Consider the following 20,475-nt stretch of genomic DNA (forward strand, 5'->3'; position numbering starts at 1 on the left):
CCCTCAAAATAATTACATTGTCATGGCACATTTTCCATCAATTAGATTAAGTGAACAAATGCAATCCTTTATTAGGTGATGAAACCGCAACCAGGATACAATCTGCAAAAGTTACAGAGAAGTGAAAATTATTTAAATGTTAAATATTCAAATTATGTTATAAGTTGCAGCAAGGTCACGTTTTTCATCTTTATCATGATGTAATTGATACTGGATCACCAGTATCAGCCGTGGACCTTTCAAGTAAATACATGGGCCTAATTCAAACATCAAAATGCGGAATGGCTCATAAATCGTGAGAACAGTACAGGATGGTCACTCATAATGCCACTCAGCCTGATCCAATTACAAAGAGACCACATGACTAGATTAGATTGATAAATCAATCATTTCCTCAATTGACAGTCACAGGCCATTTTTGAAGACAGTCACATTTTCTGATGACCATTAAAAGACCATCAGTCCAACATACTGCACTGTGATCGTTGATCAGGCTGGTTCATGCCTACCACTGTGTTGTGCCCTCTCAGAAACATATGACATCAATTAAAGGGATCCGGTGGAATGACTTCAGGTTACTGTACCAAGAGATGTCCAAAGTGACGAAGGCACGATCGATCAATGTGACATAACGCAAACGCTTAGGGCACCTCTTCTCATAGAGAGACTTCCTGTCTGGGACCAGACGTCTACTAGCTTTACAATACAGCACCTAAGAATGACTGAGGACAACTGGGACACAGTGGATTGTGGTGAGCTTCATTATCCCATCACCCCCATTAAAACTTCAAGTTTAAAGGGATAGTTCAGGTTTTTTAATGTTAGACGTCATTTTCCACTTACTTGGAGTATTGTAGTGTAGTATTGTCATCCAGACACTTTATTCGGTCATATATAAAGTGTCTGGATGAACCTACAATACTCCAAGTAAGTGTAAAATGAGGTCTAACATTGAAACCCGAACTATCCCTTTAAGGATGCATCTTAAAAAAAAGAACATTATGACAAGACAGATTCGGATCATGGTAAGACCAAGAGGCAGTTTGATGGCGACTGAGAGCTGGAAGTTTGCAAGTTTCAGATTTGGTTTGAGCAAGAAACACATACTGTATCACTGCCTCTTTATGCAAACAGAAAGCAGAAAAAAGATTGGATGTGTCTTTAGCCTACGGATATTCCCTCTAACACGCTACTTTTCATCACATCATCTATGCATTTGAGTCCCAGGGGAATGTGAGGGCAGCCACTGCTGTGAAGTAAACTAGCATTATTCATATAACTATGAGGGTAACACAAGGCCTCTGAGCGTCCAGTGACTGTTCAATGTGAAATTATTCTGTTAGAAAAATATCACCTCACAGTCGATCCCTTTAAATGTGCAATCTGTAATTCAAACAGCAGGCTCCCACCCACTGTTTTGCTAAACAGCTGAGGGATGGAGCTGGAGAAAACCACTCCCAATTTCACTGAGCTATGGATATGAGGACTGACCATCCATCAGATCAAAATGATAGTTTTAACGTTTTAATGTTTTAAAGCTCTACAGTGTTTGTTTACAATTGCATTGTTTACAAACACTGGAGGAAAACAAGCTAACCCTCACCCACTATGAATTAGGACTGAGTTGCTATAAAGTGATTTCAGTCATAAATCAGGGAATCCAAATTCAGAGGGATTTACCTAGGGATTTTACCTAGGGATTATGCACACAGGTAGGCAACAGCTATGCCAGGCTTAACATTTGATGTTTTACACCATCTCTCTGTCTAATGTTAGTAAACTTGGCAACTGTCACTTACTCCCCTGAGGGTGGCAGTTGTTTTTCCTCAATTGTGTTTTTGGCCTTTTTTCTAAAAGCCCCCGAGATTGATATTTTGGGGGTTGCGGGACCTTGATGACTGCATGAGCCCCTGAGCATTTTCCTATAGAAAAGCATAGACTCTCATCACGCACATGCACACAGAACACATACTGTACTCTCTCTCTCTCTCTCACACACACACACACACACACACACACACACACACACACACACACACACACACACACACACACACACACACACACACACACACACACGTAGACAACAGTGCTTTCAAAAAGTTTCCCCGCCACTCTAATTCAGACTGACTTTGCAAACAACTTAAGTGTGAAATTTCTCAGAGACTCCCAAGAAAGGCTTTTTGACACATTAAAATAGATTAGGAGAGACTATGCAGACCTGAGGGGCCTGAGTAAATCTGTTAACTTTGCATTTCAAACCACGAAGGGGGGTAGATTCTTACAGCAAGCTTGGGGAAAACCCCTATGCTAGGAAAAGCTCCTTTTAGCCTCCTACTCATCTATGACCTTGGATGTTTTCTCCAAACTTCCCCCTGCTCCTAGCTCACTCTGAGGTAACAGCTAAGTGTCCATAGAGCTTCTGGCCCGCGGGCTTCGCCGCCTGTATCAGCCCATCTCACCAGCTGTGGTCATGGAAGGATCACAAGTTAAACACACAGAGAGGGTCTAATCTTCTTCCCGCTCTCTCCGAGTCTCTGTGGCACTGTAGCAATAAAGAGCAATCAGACACAACCGGCACCAAAGTAATGTGACTATCTCCATACATCCACATTAAAAACAATCCCCTCGCCTCAGTACAGTCATGCATTTGAGGGTATCAGCACTCTACTTAAAAATAGTTCCAGATAAGGCACATTAAATATGATTAAAGATGTCTCCCTGAAAATGTGGCGAGACCCCCAGCTGTTTTGAACTATCTCACATTTGCAGATAAAGTGCATTAAACTGGTATACAGACATATCTGTTTTTCACTCCCTCTCCTTCAAGGGACAGTACTGCACTCCAGCCAAAGTCATAGTCATACAGAGTCTATTACAAAGGATTTTCTAAATGAAGCTTAAATCACAGATCTTGGCCTATGTATAAAGCATGACATGAAAGTAGTAGAAATTCCCCTAAATTACCAGTTTGAATATAGAGACAGAACACAAAAGACATGAAACCTTTTCCAGTCATAAAGATGATTTCACTGTAGGATCCCAAGAGGCATGCAGCACAATACCAATAACCGACTATGGATTAGCTTAAAGTCATCACCACCCTCACCCTCAGAAAACCTCAGAGAGGATGAGCAAAGGTATTTCAGAAGCTGCAACTACAATTGCAGTTCATCCAGCTGCATTTACCAAAAGCTTCTCTTTCAGAAATAATTTAATGTAGAGAACATGTTGTGGGAGTTTTGCTTTTTCAGCAAGGTGAAATCCCATCTAATGAGCTTTCATGTTCTCTCTCTCATTCTCTGTAATCCTTTTTTTTATTTGTTATCTTTTATTTATACTGGGGAGATCTTACTGAGACCTGAGTCTCTTTTACAGAAGAGCCCTGTAAGGTACATGGGGATAAAAGAAACATACAGACAGATGGTCTTCCCATGGTCAACATATGATCTTGTTCTATCATATATCTCAAATGAGAATGACGGTAAGAGTTATCTAATTTTTTGCTTCTACACTTTGTACTTATGTAATCCCATGAAATTCCAGAACAATATGTAATATTTCAATGTTGATGTAATATCATCATACAATGTGGAGTGCGTTACTCAAATATTATTTTCAGGGCCACTGTACTGCATCTGTAATTGTAACCAATTCCATACTCAGTGGATATAATGGTATTCTTTATGATGGAAAGAAGTATCTAGCAGCTGTCATGGAAGAGAGCCTTACTTTAAAATTCACCTCTTGTGGTAGTGTGTCCTTCCTCACATCCTGACTCACCTCTTCACATGGGATTTTGTGCATTTGTGATCCCCCTCTTGCTCCAGGAGGTCAAATCCAGTTTAAAACGTCCCTCGCTAAATGTCAATGTCATCAGACACGGAGATGGCCAATTGTAGCTCTACTCTCAGAAGGGGGCGAGAGTGTGTGTGTGTGTGTGTGTGTGTGTGTGTGTGTGTGTGTGTGTGTGTGTGAGGGGGAGGGGGGGGGGGTAATGTGCAATGACAGTGGCATTTGCCTTTTAGCATTGTTGCTGGGAGGGCACACTTTGTGATGTAAAGAGGCAGGTTCTGATGACAGTCACAGCTTCCCAGCACAAACAAAATTTGTCATTGGTTCGCCCTGTTAATAAAAGACACGGGCGTGATACTATGCAGTTTATTAGACTAACGAACATTGACGGGACACATGGAGCGCCTATGGGCATGCTCCTCTATCCACAGTTGGCTGCCCCTGTCAAAACTCAGAACCTGCTGCCAGATTGACCTTAAGGTCAATGGGTGCCGCTGGCACTCTGGCAACGAGCTTCGCTAACATCTCAGCGCCACACCGCCGCTCGGCAATCACAGAGAGCAGCAACACACAAAACAAACAGAGATAAAGAGTTAAACACCACACGTCTACCATAATTACAGAGCTACTGCTACATCATCAGACTGACGCAAAGACCCAACCCGCGGTTAATAGCACACATACACACATGGTCACACAACTCTTGCGGACACTGCCCTAAAGACAAAAAATCCATAGCAAAAAATAGCTGCTCGTGGCAATGACCTTTTAGGAGGAATTAACAAAGCTAGGTTGCCAGGCTACTGCTTCATCCGACTGTGACATAGAAAGAGGCACCCAGAATCAGGCACACTTCTCTACTTGTGACCTCTTTTAGGGTTCATCACAAACCACAAGACAAACCAATATATTGTGCACCTTTAGCACTTCTCTAATCACCTGTAACACATTGATTAGCATTGATCCACTAAGGCTGTCTGACAGGCTGAAGGGAAAAGGCCTGGGTCTGAACTGTGGTAGATCACAGTTAACAGAGGATTTCTCGGTAGTCAATCATTATCAGACACCGGTCTCTGCCTTATTCCTGATCCCTGATCCCCTGATCATTGATTCATTTTGACCCTTGTTCTTTGTCATAAAGGTCTCCTTATGTCTGTGTATTGAGAGGTTTACTCAAGCTACAAAATGCGGTCAATTGAATCAATTACATATTTCATTTTTGTTTGAAATGTAATATACTGTACTATATATAGTACCATGTCCATACACTCAAAAAGGCACTAGGGAAGCTGAATATACAGTATGTAAATGCTCACAGCTTCTGCCATCCAGAGAGGAGTGTGCAGTTATCCATCACAGACTGGGGGGAGGGCAGTGGGGGAATGTGTTAATCAAATCATCTTAATAAATATTTATCTGAGTTGGCTCTGTTCACAGCATGAACGTATAAATACTCTCACTTCTACCCTGCAGCTGCAACGCAATGTGAAATGTATTCAGCTCATTGAATTGGAATCGGACAAGAGGATTATGTTTCCTTGTCACAGTGGGCCTGACAACACCTTTCTGAGATCACACAAACACAAACTGAAACAAGAGGACAGTAAGCAGAATGTGCAAATGTGACCGTCACTGTTGAGTGTTCATGAGGAATTTCCTGAAGATGATCAAGCCAGGACATCAGTTACAGTATCTGTAATAGTGAGTTTCCTTTCTGAGTTGTATAAGTTCATTTTTCAAGCTACTTTACTGTATGTATCAGTATGGGAGGATAAGTAACATTTAATTGTTATTGTTGTTGTTGTTGTTGTTGTTGTTGTTGTTGTTGTTGTTGTTGTGCCTCCTCTCTGAATAGGGCACCAGAGAGGGACTTGAGACATCAGACAGCATTTAAGCAACCAGAGGCAAAAACATTTGTGTTTATATGGATGAACAAAGCAAATCTGAGCCAGGTAAACATGATCTATAAATGACCTCTTGAAAACAACCCAGCAGGGACATATCAAAAAAACCTCTCAATGTTGTGTTGTCAGTCTCAACAAGGGGTGTTTGGGCCACAAACATACTGTACTTATTTAGTCTGGAATATTAGCATTATCTGCTAGCTGCACATTTCCATTCTCATGGACATGAATGAAGACAGGGGAGGACATGTCCTTTATAATAAGAAATTAAAGAGCCTATCCAGTTCCCCCACTGAAAATGACTTACATAGGTATTCTTTTAGAGAACTACTGTACAGTATGCTTGCAGAGTAAGCACAACTGTTGAGCTTCTGGGGAAGGAACATTTCCAAAGGGCTAAGACTAGGTGACACAATAAGATGTTCAAAGTCACAATCTAGACATGAGATCAATGTTTAGCAACCATTGTGAGTAGAAATGTTAAAGTAAACTCTGTCAAGAATGTCGAATGACTGCAGAAAGCAAAGGAAGCAGGAAAGTGCATCACAATGCTGAACGAAACTTCAATCAATTTTCTTTGGTCCAGAGGAATAACACTGGTCACAAGCATTACAAGTCAGAGACGATGCACAAATTCGGAACAGGGGCCCAAGCAAACTGGGAGTTACGGTCAACGGACCATCTCAGCCTCACTTACTCACTTAACTTACAATCACCAAAGACATATGATCTGTTTCACTAATGTAGGGGGTTGCAGCACCTCCGCTAGAAACCCTGTCACGAGGCCCTGCGTGTGATCATTCTCACCATGCTCATTGCATTATTTAGCTCAATTATCTGCAGGATGGACACAGCCAGTGCCACTTCCATCCCCCATCTCCAAACCTGATGCACCTGTTGCTGCAATCGTTGGCTGTCAACAACTTAGAGATAACATGCTTGCTGAGTTAGAATAAACATCTCACATTTCAGATAATATCAACCTTGCGTTGGGGCGAGTGGGAAGCTAAAACCATTTTAAATTAATGTCAACATATCTTGCGAACATTAAACTACTTGCGGGTAAGTGGTAGGCCTCCCAGAGCAGAATTGGAGCCAGAGCGAATGCTGATGCTCCCGACCTTTTCAAAAAGCACTCCAGACTCTGGGTAAATGCCTGTCCCGTTCCCTGCTCAGCCTGCACGTGCCCTTGAAAATCGTAAACTGATTCCTTTCGACTTTGTGAAACTACGTTTTCCGTACTTACATAAGTCTACATAACAAAAAAACAAGTCCACAGCAAACATGTTGTCCCCCACAAATGATGTAGAGCCCCTCGAGCGAAAACGTTTCAGAACCCCTGTTCTAATTGATGTACATAGCACACCACACAGTGTGTGTGTGTGCTGTATGTGCATTGCGTATCCAGTATGTGTCATTTGATTCTCCACCTATCATAAGTATGATGTACAGTAGCTATGCAGACTTATGGTATATGATTCATGACGAGCAATCCTGCGGGCAATAAAAAAACCGAATCAAACAGCAGGCAGACTGCTGCCACCAGACCGTGAGGCTCATAGGGGGAGCACTGCAAAGGTCACTACTCCCATCATACTCCCACAGCTGAGGAGCTGCCATGGAGCCTCAGCTTTCCCATGTTCCCAAGGACCGTTCAGCACACACCACGATCGGTGGAGGACTTTGGAGCGGCAAGGGCCTATCATGCTGCCATGTTGTGACAGCGAGTGCCATTCTTAATGCACTGCCTGTTGAAAGACAGGAGCATTGCTGTGCGCCATGGCTGGCACAGTGTGAAGCGAGGCCTCCTCAGGGCACCCATGTGGAATGATCCGTCCCAGCAGTGTTTGAAGCACTTAGCTTCAGATAAACTGTGTCAGAAGACTTCAATAATGCGAGTCTCCACTGTATGGATTTGATGACACATTAGTGTCATACTCATCACTTACTGGAACACACAAACAAACACACAAAATAAACAGATCTACACACAGGCACACGCTTGCACACACTTCATCTATGGCTTCTCTGCTTGTAAAAACAAGGGAGCATGCAGTTCACTGTGATGTTGGTATTCTATTCATTCTGAAATACAATACACACATACCTACAGTATGAATGACTAAAACACACTGTACAATTACGTTAACGTTTACAGTGTGAGGCCCTATCTACAACAAAGACAAATAATAATTAATAATAGAAAAGGGTTATTCTATGTGGAACCCTTTTGCTTTACGAAGAAGCCTCAAAGAAGGTTCTTCGGGTGAAAAGGGTTTTTAGGTAGAACCGCTTTCTATACAAAGAGCCCTCGAAGTACCCTTTCCTCCAAAAAGGGTTCTTCGGACGAAAATGTTTTTAGGTAGAACCCTGCCTGTCTGCCAAGAAACCTTTTGGAGCCATTTTTTCTAAGAGTGTACATGAGTCAACACAAACAAGAATTGGCTTCGATGCCCTATGTTGACTGACTGCTAATCGGGGTGGAACTGTGGCTGCTAGTGACGACCTCAGATGCTTTTGAGTCACACGTCCCAGAAGTCCTGGCATTGCCGGCAGGGAGCCTGGCGACAGATGAGTGACTCTTTCTTGTTTAATCCATTTGGAAAGGCATTACCTCAGTCATGGGCAGCTCCGCTTCCCTCCCTTGACATAGCCCAGCAGAACTGTGTAACGGTGTAAGTTAGCGCAGAGACATCTGTGTTGGGACAACATACAGTAGTACACTTACATTGTTAGGGGACAGGATGCCATTAATGTTTTATCCCACATGTTGTACATTATTTAGTTCCTGAATATGGACCAAACAAGTCTATAAAAGCTTTTTAAATTTCCATTTATATAAAATTTACCACATCAAATCAATGAATATCAATGGGGGAGAAACTGCATTTGTATAAAGATGATATTCCATGTGCCTCTAGTAAATCCACCTGTTTGCTGTAATCCCCTGACAGTCAAGTCAATACATTGGTAGGTTGTTAAGTGGTAACTAATAAGTAACTTGACCTAAAGTAGATAGGGACAGCAGAACAAAGACAAATGGGGGCTGAATGGACACATTAGCCCAAGGTTGATACTGTGTACTTCACAGAAAATTGACTCTGTTGTTCATATTCTTACTGGTGCACACATATACTGTATGTCATGACTGCAAATGCTCTGCCTTCTAAAATAAGTTAGGCTGTTAAGGGGGGGGGGGAGTCCCGAAACCAAAAGGGGAAGAGAAACCAGGATGCTTGATTATCAGGCAACAGGACCACATACTTATAGTATAAACAAACAAATCACAAGCTTTTCGTGGCGTGCACACTGCACATAACTGAAGATTGCAAACTGAGCCATTTCTGATGAGGTGTTAGTACAACTCTCTCTGAGAAAGAGAGCAAAGCAAAGCAGAGAGAGAGAGAGAGAGAGAGAGAGAGAGAGAGAGAGAGAGAGAGAGAGAGAGCACAGAAAGGTCCCCTCGAGGTTCTGTTTCCCCAATGCATGTTGTTTGAAAAGTACCTACAATAACAAAGCTGATGGCCACTGATTCACAGGATGCATAAAATGCATAAAACCCTGCTCTTACTATTTGAGTGTGCCAATTCAAGTGTTACTAAAACCATCTCTGGTGGAACCAAAACAGAGCTCCAATGAGCCACTTACAGATAATTGAAAAAATATAACTTATAGTTTACAAATCTATTGATACTATTGATCATGTAGGCCTGTAGAGGGACAGACAGATCCTGAATGTGCAGCAGAATAATGCAATATACTGTAGTTGAAAATATAATTGAGAAAATTGCTGTTGTCTTTTCCTCAGAGTTCAGAGGGTTTATTTTAATCCTGAAATATACTGTACAATAAGTGCATAGGACTAAGCAGCTGGTTAATACGCTGAAATGGACAAGCGCAAAAAAGTCTTCTTCTTAAGGTCTTCAAGTATGGCACTTGGTCCGACTCTGAGGAATCACTTATTAACACCCAGCAATAGCCTTCCATCCTCTCTTCCATACTTTATTTGTGTAACGTGGTATCTTTAATTGAGTACAAAAGCGGAACTGCAATTTCAGCTTCATTGGGTCTCATGAATTAAATTACAACATCATTAGAAAGGTCAGAGGGACAACTATTACAGTTGTAGCCCAGGATAGAAAGTAATGCTTTTATTGTATTTTAGAGTGGCTGCTTCACTTGTTCTGTATATAACTACCATTATACAGTACTACAGTGCTGGATACTATAAGAAATGTTGATAATGATGGCATGTCGATATTGATAAAGGGCCAAACAAATGTCTCAATGAAAACAAAGATTGTGAGGAGACATCATAACACTGCGGACTGCAAGGGGACCGCAGCTGACACCTTACAGTGCAAACCCCAAACCAATGGGCTGCTGGGTTTAGCCTCTCGGTTGGTGGGAGGAAGATGGTATTCATGTGTTTGATGACTGGAAACGCCAGGGAGAGTTCAACATGTAATGAGAGGTCGTGCCCGTCGACTCTCCTTTAGCCTCTGCGAGTCCTTGACGAGGGCTCTATTTTGACAGTCATCTGGGTGTCCTTGTTAACCCCCCCCCAACAGAACTGATGTGCTTGGACAGGCCTGTACTGCACATTAGTGGTGCTAGCACTGGGGACTGATTGCTCTGCAGTGCACTCACTGTTAGCATAATCGTGGCTGTTTTTTTTTTAAATTTGGTTTAATTCAATTTAACCTATAGTAAGATAACAGCTGTTAATTCCCTTGATGCTCAAGCGCTAATCAAAATCAGAGATCTGGTGTGACACAGTGTAAGATCCCTTTTACTCTCTAAAAGAGGAGCACGGTGCAAGTGCCAGTGACCACATTTACTGTAGGTAATTCATATCAGATTTCATATTTTGAAGAACAAATAATAATTTCCACAAGCAACTAAGCAGAAAGGGTAAGAATGTGAAAATAATGCATAAAGCCATGTGCAGTAGAGCATGGGATTCAAAAAAGTAAATAAAGTAAAATTTAAAAACTACAGAACAAAGTAGCTGTACACAATGCACAGGAGTATAATGTTAGCTGGTTTGACTCAATATTACCAACTGTGAGCTAACTCTGCCACACACACTGCAATACAAACTTGGTAATCTGTGTCAAACCAAAAATGGCATCTCAGATGGATTTGGGGAGCGAGCAAATGGGACTTATGTAACATTTCATTACCCCCTGTTATGCCATGGAGAATACCAACTAAAGCAAACTAAATTGTTTTGATGTCTCTGAACTATTAGCATCGACTGAAAGTTTGTCGCAGCGCCCGCACTGCTCAGACTTTTATGACTGTGCAACAAACACAAACTCTGGTTTGATTTCATCCGGGAGCCAAACATACGGCAGGTCCCCTTCCACACATTACCTGGGGAGGAAGAGTCCACTCCCAGAAGCTCTGAAGAGAGCCCATCGAGTGGCCTATCGATTTTGGAGTGCTGGTTCGGTAATTGAGTGCAAACAGAAAGCTGTAAATTGAGGCCGCTCGTTAGTCTTTGCTTATACAAGCGGAAGATTACAGTGCAGCAGCTGTGCCAATGCTGGAGTATGAAATCTGGCCCATTACACAAGCACAGCGTCACGTTGTAGAATAATGCATCGAAACAGCCGCAGTAAGGACTGACAGGAGCAGCTGGATGGGGAAAAAGGTCAACCAGAGTTAATCAGCTAGAATCAGCATCAGCTGGGGAGAAAGTAAGAGTGTGTGTGTGTGTGTGTGTGTGTGTGTGTGTGTGTGTGTGTTTGTGTGTGTGTGTGTTTTGTGTTTTGTGTTAATGTGTGTTTGTGCAAAGAGGCTGGTAACTGTGCAAAATAAACAAACAAGTACAGAGAACTAAATCTCTCCAGTGAAGAAGACAATGACAAATGACACATGGATGGCTAAAAGGATGTCAGATATGTCATACTGTAATGTTGTAGAACTGTACCATACTACAGTGCATGGGTATTATTGTTTAGCATTTTGATCTAAATATAGCATTTTCATCATTGATCTAAGCGCATGACGCTATGGCATGGCGCTATCGCTCAGGGGGCGTTTTAGAAATAATGTTGCAAGTTTTGTGGTGATATCGGCGGAGTAAAAAGGCTGGCTTTAATTGAATCAATGAATTAGAAGTGGGTCGAGGCGAAATAAATTATGTTTGTTTCTCAACTCGGATGAACAACGGGAAAACATTAATGGTTTTCCAGACCATAGGCTATCCTATAATTCTAGCATAGTTCATCAAATACAATAGCACATAATTGCGATGACAATGACATAATTTGGTAAAGGTTTTTAGACCTGATACACATAGGCTTGCATTTGCAATAGCCTACAAAACATAACGTCCTGCAAGATGGAGCCGATAATGTTCAGAATTCATATAAACTATGAATTTGTTGCCTAGAGCATTAATAAATGAAGCAGGCTAGAAATGTAACATACTACTGCAAGTGGTGGTTTAGGTGGGTCTTAAATGTCCCCACTTGCGCTGCCTGAAACTGGCACTTTGGCGCTTGTTTTTAAGGACACACCTCAAATAAAGGCAACCCTCCCACCTCAGCGTAAGGGAGGTGATGTGAGACTGGTAATTTGCCGATCTTGGTGTTATGATTTGAAAATACTACAACACCAATTTTTAGAAGCTGAAATTGCCAACAAGCCCCTCATGTTGGCGGATTTACTGGCAAAGCCTTTTTCAAGAAGGACCTTTCAAGAAAAGCTGGAAATTGTGAGGAAGGGTTGACCAACCCCGCAGCTAGCAGCCCTGTCCCAGCCAGGGAAAGGATTTGTGCGGCACTTTCAATCGAGCAACTACGAAAGGTACACCTGGTTTACAGCGTCAAAGGAACATTGTATTGTAACTCTCATAGGTCTTGAGCCTCGTGTTAAATCACTTTATTCCACTCGATAAAGGTTACTGTCACTGTGAATATGGGGTGGTTACGTCGAATGACAATGTATAGCCCTATAGCCCTAGCGTCATGGTGAGGTTATTCGAAGGCGGTTTAATTGCGGGAATATAGCACTGATGGCCTAGATGTATAATACACGGCCCGTCACTGGTCAGAGACACAGGTGGTGTGGGTGATGATAAAAAAACAAAAAAAAAGTGATGCATACCCCTTCAGAAGATATTGCAGTTAGTCATACAGTACTGGAGCTAGTCTACAGTATGGTCGTTCACCCACTCATCCGCAGGAGTGCATATAAATATTTAAAATCATACTGACAAAAGCTTTCAGACTCCTTTCTCTAACTTGTACTGTTCACAAGGCGATCTCCACTTATTCTATATTTCATGTAGGAAAGTTTACCTAGCACTTCAGTACCGTATAGGTGCATAACGTAAAAAATGTGGTGTTTGCATGTGTGTACATGTACTGTATACTGTATCTCTGTGTGTGTGTGTGTGTGTGTGTGTGTGTGTGTGTGTGTGTGTGTGTGTGTGTGTGTGTGTGTGTGTGTGTGCTCCATATTATTTTCACAAGCACAGACTTCAGGTGACTGGAGTTTTCATAGTGGCATGTCATCGTAGTAACATATATTTCTAGTTGTCGAGGTCAATCTCCTCTGAATCAAAACAAAGCTGCTCCTTCAGGATCTGATACTGTATGGCCTTGTGACCCTGACAGACAGCAGTGTGCTACAGCTCTGTATGCTATACACTAGGATTGGGTATTGGCAAGTACCTCATTATACGATACTACATATCACGATAAATGGGTCACGATACGATACTATTGTACTGCAATACATATGCCGATACATTGCGATACATATATTTACTTTAGTAAATTGAACTGAACATTTTTTATGTAACTCGGGATAAATCCCCCCCAAACAGATTGCGATGCTAGAGCTGGATAGTTGATACAGTATTGTGAAAAATAATATAGTGATAATTTTTTACACAGCCCTACTATACACAAGAACTACAACCCTTTCTCCCCTCTGCTTTGTCTAGCGTACAGGTAGCCTTCAAGGCTTGCTGAATGGACATAAGGAAACCAGTACAACGTGAGAAGTGGCAAGGTCAGAGGTGTCAGATACAGTACACTGATACTGTATGATATAGCCATGTCAAATGAGGGTCATCCAGCGTTTTTCAATGGGGACACTCACTGGAGAGGAGCGTCTGGCCACAGTAAGCTGGTTGGTGCCGTGCCAGGTGACCAGGCCACCACGGGTCAGACAAAGGAGAGCAACAGAAGCAGAGGGAGGAAGTATATGCCAGGACCATCTGGCCCTCTGGGAGGCTTCTCTAACCTGCTTCATGCAATGTGGTCAGAGCAACAGGGCCTGGAGGAGGAGCTGCCAGTCCCTCTATGGATCGCAGCTGCAATAGCTAAAACATAATATAGTGATTCCATGTCTCACTTTACTAATATACTTTTTACACACAGGGTGTATTTCCATTACATGAAATCAAAGCTATGATCTCTATTTTGCCTGGTGGCCCTCTGAGCCTTCCTATTCCAAAACACAATTGGTTGGGTTTATTATATGCACTGTCCTACATTCATTATGTGTCAAACTATTTAGTGAAGTGCCCAAGGCTTTCACATTTTGAAGTTGTTCTTAATATCATTTAATATCGATTAATGATATAGGTCAAGACTTGTTTTATTATAAACGCATGACACTTTCCAAAAATGAAGAATATCTCACAATGAGTAGAATTTCATATTGTATTTGCTTTGGTTTTTTTAATAACTCCATAGTATCCACTCATTGTGAGTCTTCATATATGTACCTTTAAACACTTTTACCAATGTCCTGTACTGTGTTAGAAATGGTATACAGTAACTCATTTCAGGATAGGACATTTCGTAATTGCAATAACAACAACAACATACTATCAATTAACAGCATCAAGTTGATAAACCCACCGTTTTTTTTATCTCCTGTACTGTATGTGACGTACACAATGTGTCATCATACACTGCACACAGTTGGCACATGGGCGTTTGGTCCAACACTCACAGCACATGCTACAGCTCCTTTCTCTGTGGACTGGGGATGTTGATAGTAACTGATAGAAAGGTCAAGTACCTGTGTGTTACGGGGCTTGTAAGGTGAACTGCTCTCCAGATCGGCCAGGATACTGGTGAGGGAGTCAATCTCAGCATCCAGACTGGAGCGCCTCTCCTCCAGGGTCTTCTCTGGTCCTTTCATCTGCACACAAACACAGTGAATCAATAACCACATACAAACATTATCTCATACAAAGATATAGTTTTAATTACACACATATGCACAAGTGTGCATATGCCTGAATGCACGCACGCACACACACATTTTCTTGGGTCTTAAGAAGTACTATATCTTCAGATGCTATTCCTGCACCTAAATTAATAAAGAGCCATTCATCCTTAAGGTGAAATGTGCACGCAGACAACCTACTATAGGAATCCTAATACCGCCTGAAACTAAAAAGGTCAGAATATGTGAGTGGTAGAAAATCTGTCAATATTCCACAGACCCAGATCCACCCAGTGTCTTTAAAAAATCCTCTCAAGAGCCATGTATCAATAGGGGAGAGGAGAGATTCCTCTTAGAGAAAAATGCAACAAGAAATAAGAGAAAAATCATTGTTTGAGACAATTCTACTAATATGGTGCACTGTGTGGCCCGGGGTATAATGCACCCATATGCCTATGTCGGCATGGGTTCGAATCCGGCAAGTTGCATGTCATTTTCATTTTAGAGTTCAAATCAAAAATGTGGGTTTTATACCCTCTCCTCCTTACTTTTCTGTCATTCTCTACTATCTCTATCCAATAAAAACTGAAAAATATGAGAGTGGGACTTCCACACCAGCACACTCCAAAAAATAACCTTCAAAATATGGTGCACTATTTACACCTTGCTTGGAGTACATCTCTTTTACTCTTGCCCCACACAAGTCAAAACAAAAGCAAATACTGTGCCAACTCAATACTCCCCTTTAAGCTATTAATTTAAATGTTTATTTACGTCAATGTACAGTATACCTGCCGAACACATCATTCACTATAAAGAAGAAGATTGCAGTGAATCTCATAATCGCATAAATCACAAATCTGAATCTTGTAAAATGAACAAAATGTGATAACATTTCATTGTGTATTTTGAACTTAGATGGAGGACCATGCTTTCTCCCTCTGCAGTGATGACAGCCTGTTCCAGATGTGAAGCCTTTGCTTATGGTTTGTTATGCCGAAATAAACCATTTCTAGCTGCCAAAGTAGTACATACAGTAGTACCAAAGTAGTACATACAGTAGTACCAAAGTAGTACATACAGTACTTCTCCTTTGCTGTTTAAGGAATTTACTCCTATGGATATCTTCACATATTGGCTGCCTCTTTATTATCTTAGCATGTAGAACAGCATGGCTAAGACTATAGCTAATTCCGAGCTGGGGTCAATTTAAAAATGAACCTCGTCCCCAGGCTATTGCGCAAAGCGTATATATAAGCCTGGAATAACAACGACTGAAAACTGCCATTGGTGGGAGTGAATTTACTGAGTAAAGCATTGGTCATTATTAGATTTTTTTGCGAATCACATGACTGCGAGGCGTGGCTCTGAACTGAGAAACAGATACATCAAATGGATATGAGTTTTTTCCGATCTTTGTATTAGGTAAACGAAGGCCATAAGTTTGACGCATTGGTCCACCAGACCTTCCGGGCATACTGGGCAGAAGTGTCTGGGAACGAGATTAACTTACCATAGTACACCTTCACGGAACAAGTGAAAATAGATGCAAGTCTGGGCTCTTCTGTGATTTATTTTACTTTCTACTGTATATTGAGAAAATATACACAATATAAAAAAAAGCTCATGAGCAAAGTATAATTTTAAAGAATGGCGGCCCAGTCTGCTTAAAGGTAGAAGCATCCAATTCCACTGTGCTATCTTTCTTTATCAAAGGGGGTAGAATAACCTTCTTTCTTATTTCAATTTTAGAGTGAGTTTAAGGGCATGCTTTCTTCTCTTTCCTCTCTGGAACTGCTTGTCATTGACCATGCTAAACGTAAGTACAGTACGTCCTTAAAAAGAACAACCAGTATACTGTGTGTTCTTCAGTTTGTAAAGTTTGAATACAGCTACTACATTTCTTTATCATTCTTTTAAAATGACAAAACAAGTGGAATTGTTATTTATATACTTTAAAGTCTTACCAACAAAAATAATCTGAGAGGACATTAAGAAAGGCAAAAAATAGGATGATGACAAAAGAAGAATGAAGACACACACAATGATGGGAAGAGCAACCCCAAAAAAGCTCACCATTTCATTCAATCTAAATATATTTCAGCAATGTCATCTGGTCAATTAAGCAGTATTTACAATTGGAAGAAGGAACAGAGAGCCCTCAATGTAGATTCAAAATTAGACACTTGACCACATCCTTAAAAAATACTGCTCCCAGAATAAAAGAAAACAAATAGCAATGAATTCATCAATGAATTGCATATGATAAATAACAAGAAATTGATCATTAATGATATAAGCTTGCTTTTCCCAAAGTTCCAGGGAATTTCTCTAAGCAGTGATGAATATATTTTTAGTCTACTGAACTATGTTGCAATTGCAAGGAGACTGCCTGCAATTGCCCGTGGGCCCTTTTGAGCTGGCTGGATCAGTGACTGCCTCTCATTCTAATGTTATGTGTTTGGATTACCTGTCACAACCCATTACGGGCAGAGTTTGCCTCTATTTGGAGCATAGCTACTGCTTAAAACATCTAAGGCAATCATGAGTGGGGTAAACAAAGCAAAGCACTAATGGCATGTCTCAAATCAACAAAAGAAAACAGGCAAACTCTTTTAAAAGTGATAACGAGGAGGATGAAAGCGAACATTGCCAGATTGAACTGCAGACCGTTTTGATGGGGTTGAATTCACTGCACAGATAGAAGTTGATAATCCGGACAATAGTGATGCATGGAGAGAAGGAATAGAGAATTGATCCCAGGATGTGAAAACTCTTTTCAGTACAATAGCATGTACTAACAACAATGCAGCCTTACATACTGCGGAAAATGATGAAATCCTGGTGATGAAGCCTATGTGGCAATAATGACTTATTTAATGTGACAATAAGCAGTAGATGCTAGCAAAATGTGCACAAACGCTGCAAATTACAGGGTCATGTCTAAGACACAAACTGGTCAATAAACAACGATTTACTCCCAATTGATTTACATAAAAGCAGTTACAATACACTATATCCATCCACAGCATTGAGAGGCCCTTTAGCACGAGAGAGGTTTGCACTAGCTGCAGAAGACATAATTAAGATCTTGAGGGCTTATAAAGGAATTAAGTTTCATTCCCAGGGTGATTCTGAAGCCAGCACAATACTAGAGCAAAGAGTTATAGAATGGGACAGTGAAGAACATTTTAAAGTAAAGAGGCATTTAGTTTTGTTATACAATATGTCAATGCTTTAAACTTTATCCACAACTCCAGCCTAGTGAGAGAGACAGTTAATTCATTTTGCATGATAGACTACAACACACTAGAAAGGAAATGAGCTGGATATATCTGGATGAGAATGGCCATCTACATATAATATGTGTATGTCTATATACACAAGTGTATATTAATATGCTCAATTACAGGAAATGGATACATATATTACTGTAGGTATTATTTGATTATTCATGTTTGCTTGCACAGTCCTTTTCCTCTTGTTAGTTCTGCTTAAGCTATTACAGTTTTTCTCAATTGCTTGAGCACATTTGTCCAAACAGAATTCATTTATTTTTCAAAACAATTAATACTCAGACCAAAACTGAAACACGTTGACCAAAATGACACATTTAATTTGTAAAATGCACAAAGAAAAAAAAAATAGTCTACTGGCATTACGACTGCCAATGGCCCCTGGTGTGAGCATTCATTATTTTGTGTTATGATGACTGTTGGATAGATGATTCACTTACTTAAACAAATGTATTTGTTGTACGTCGCTTTGGATGAAGGCGTCTACTAAATGCCATAAATGTAAATGTAAATGTAAACTCTCAAAACATTAAATACGTAACACAAAATCAACTACCTGCATCAAAACATACAATTTCTTAGCGAATGAAAAGTTATTTAAATCAGTCATTATACAATGGCCCAATAAATACTAACTACAACCATCAATATACCCTTATTGACTTTACCTCTGCCACCAGCATGTGGTTGTCTATGAATTCCATAAATACAGTAAATATGTACAAACTGATATTTTCATGGTCACATGAAGGGCATTGAGAACAATGTGCACACATATGTTATACTGTATACAGTACAGTCATACTGAAATACAGTGTGGTATAGCAAGAGATTGGGCTGGACCCGCTGCCCAACCTCTCTCATAGAAAGGCCATGATTGACAACATGGTCAATACTGTAATAATTGTGGCACGAATTTCATCAGAAACATTAGCTCTTTGTATTCCCCTCTGAGCCACTCCACCACCCGCTTCTGAACCCCGCTTCTGAACCCCGCTTCTGAACCCCTCTTCCTCTCCTTTGTCCTTGCCCTCTGCCTCTTGGTCCATTCTTGCAAAACGCAACTCAGAGGTGACCTCCTTTATGCATGAATAAGGACTGATTGCTGATTGAACAATTGTGCAAAGATGTTTTGCACGGGTGCAGAAGAGGTTCACATTCGAGGGAGTAATTTGTAGAAGCTGTGCCAAATGCTTTAATGTAGTTTGACATGATTTACTCAACTGAGTTTTGCGTCCTTTATAGCTGTGTTTACTCTTTTGCAAAAATGTGCTTAGCATTTGCATTGTGTGGTTAATAACCGTGGTTGCCCCCCCTCCTCCAAAACGGCTACCAGATCAGATGGGAATGTATTTCCGGTATAGGATGTGTCTTAAAATCAAAGATAAGAAAAAGCTATCGTGAACCTGTCCTCTCAAGCTGTTGACAGCCGGTTACTGCTTTGGATTGAATATTAAGTTAACACATTAACTCAACACTGAACTTTCTTAAATAATTCTCTTTGCATTGAGTTTATACAGTACAGCTAGATCAACAAACACACTGATCCCAAGGGTAGGATTTATTAACGTAAAACTGCAAAAATCTGTGGGGAAAAGATCCAGCAGTAAGCTTTCATTAAGAGTACATGCATTTGGTGTGGAGAAGACCAACAATGTTACTGTAACCTGACTGTAAGATGAAGAATCAGACAGATCAAATGGGAGAGGGCTAAGAAAGGAATTGGCTTCTAGTCATTGATGATCAAAGGTTTTTGAAACACAAGAAGGATTTCCTAGCAAAGGTCAAGCCCTTGGTTGAGTCATTCAGAGCAGAGCACCAAGGCCAGATCTCCCAGGAGGGTTGAATGCCTCTGGGTGAAATAACAACCTGGAAGCCAGTGGAAATGACCAGGGTGTACCAATAGGTGTCAGCCTTCTCTGTATCCTCAGGCAAGCCTGTCCCCAAATGTACCATATTGTTGGAGGGGATAGCCCTGCGTGGGGTGTTTGAGACTGATAATCCTCTGAGGGATCTAGTGATACTGGGCCTGTTACTCAAACCACGATACCGTTCTCAATGCTGCCTTGTTTTCTGTGATTTTCTGTCAGAAATCAAAAATCAAAGATATGACAATATAATGATATGGTCTCACCTGATATTCATGGTCAATGGATGGAGGTGGCGGGAAGGCGATGGGTGATGGGAGACCGCTGGTCTCGTCAACAGGTGGAGGAGGCAGGGGGTAGTCCCCTGCAATAGACACACACCAAAGGAATTAATCATACTGCTGTGCAACT

The 20,475-nt window shown here is 41.1% G+C and overlaps 1 protein-coding gene across 2 annotated transcripts in view; it reads right to left on the bottom strand.

The window, feature by feature from the left end:
* Positions 1-20,475, bottom strand: part of lpp (LIM domain containing preferred translocation partner in lipoma) — a 130,998-nt gene that overhangs the window by 48,647 nt on the left and 61,876 nt on the right. For both annotated transcript variants that reach the window (XM_083672220.1, XM_083672219.1), the window contains 2 exons: positions 20,331-20,428; positions 14,751-14,873 (listed from right to left, as the gene is read on the bottom strand). In XM_083672220.1, coding sequence (XP_083528346.1) covers positions 14,751-14,873; positions 20,331-20,428 — 221 coding nt within the window. The remainder of the gene's footprint in view (positions 1-14,750; positions 14,874-20,330; positions 20,429-20,475) is intronic.

This window comes from Argentina silus, assembly GCF_951799395.1.
Source record: "Argentina silus genome assembly, chromosome: 6".
Taxonomy (NCBI): domain Eukaryota; kingdom Metazoa; phylum Chordata; class Actinopteri; order Argentiniformes; family Argentinidae; genus Argentina; species Argentina silus.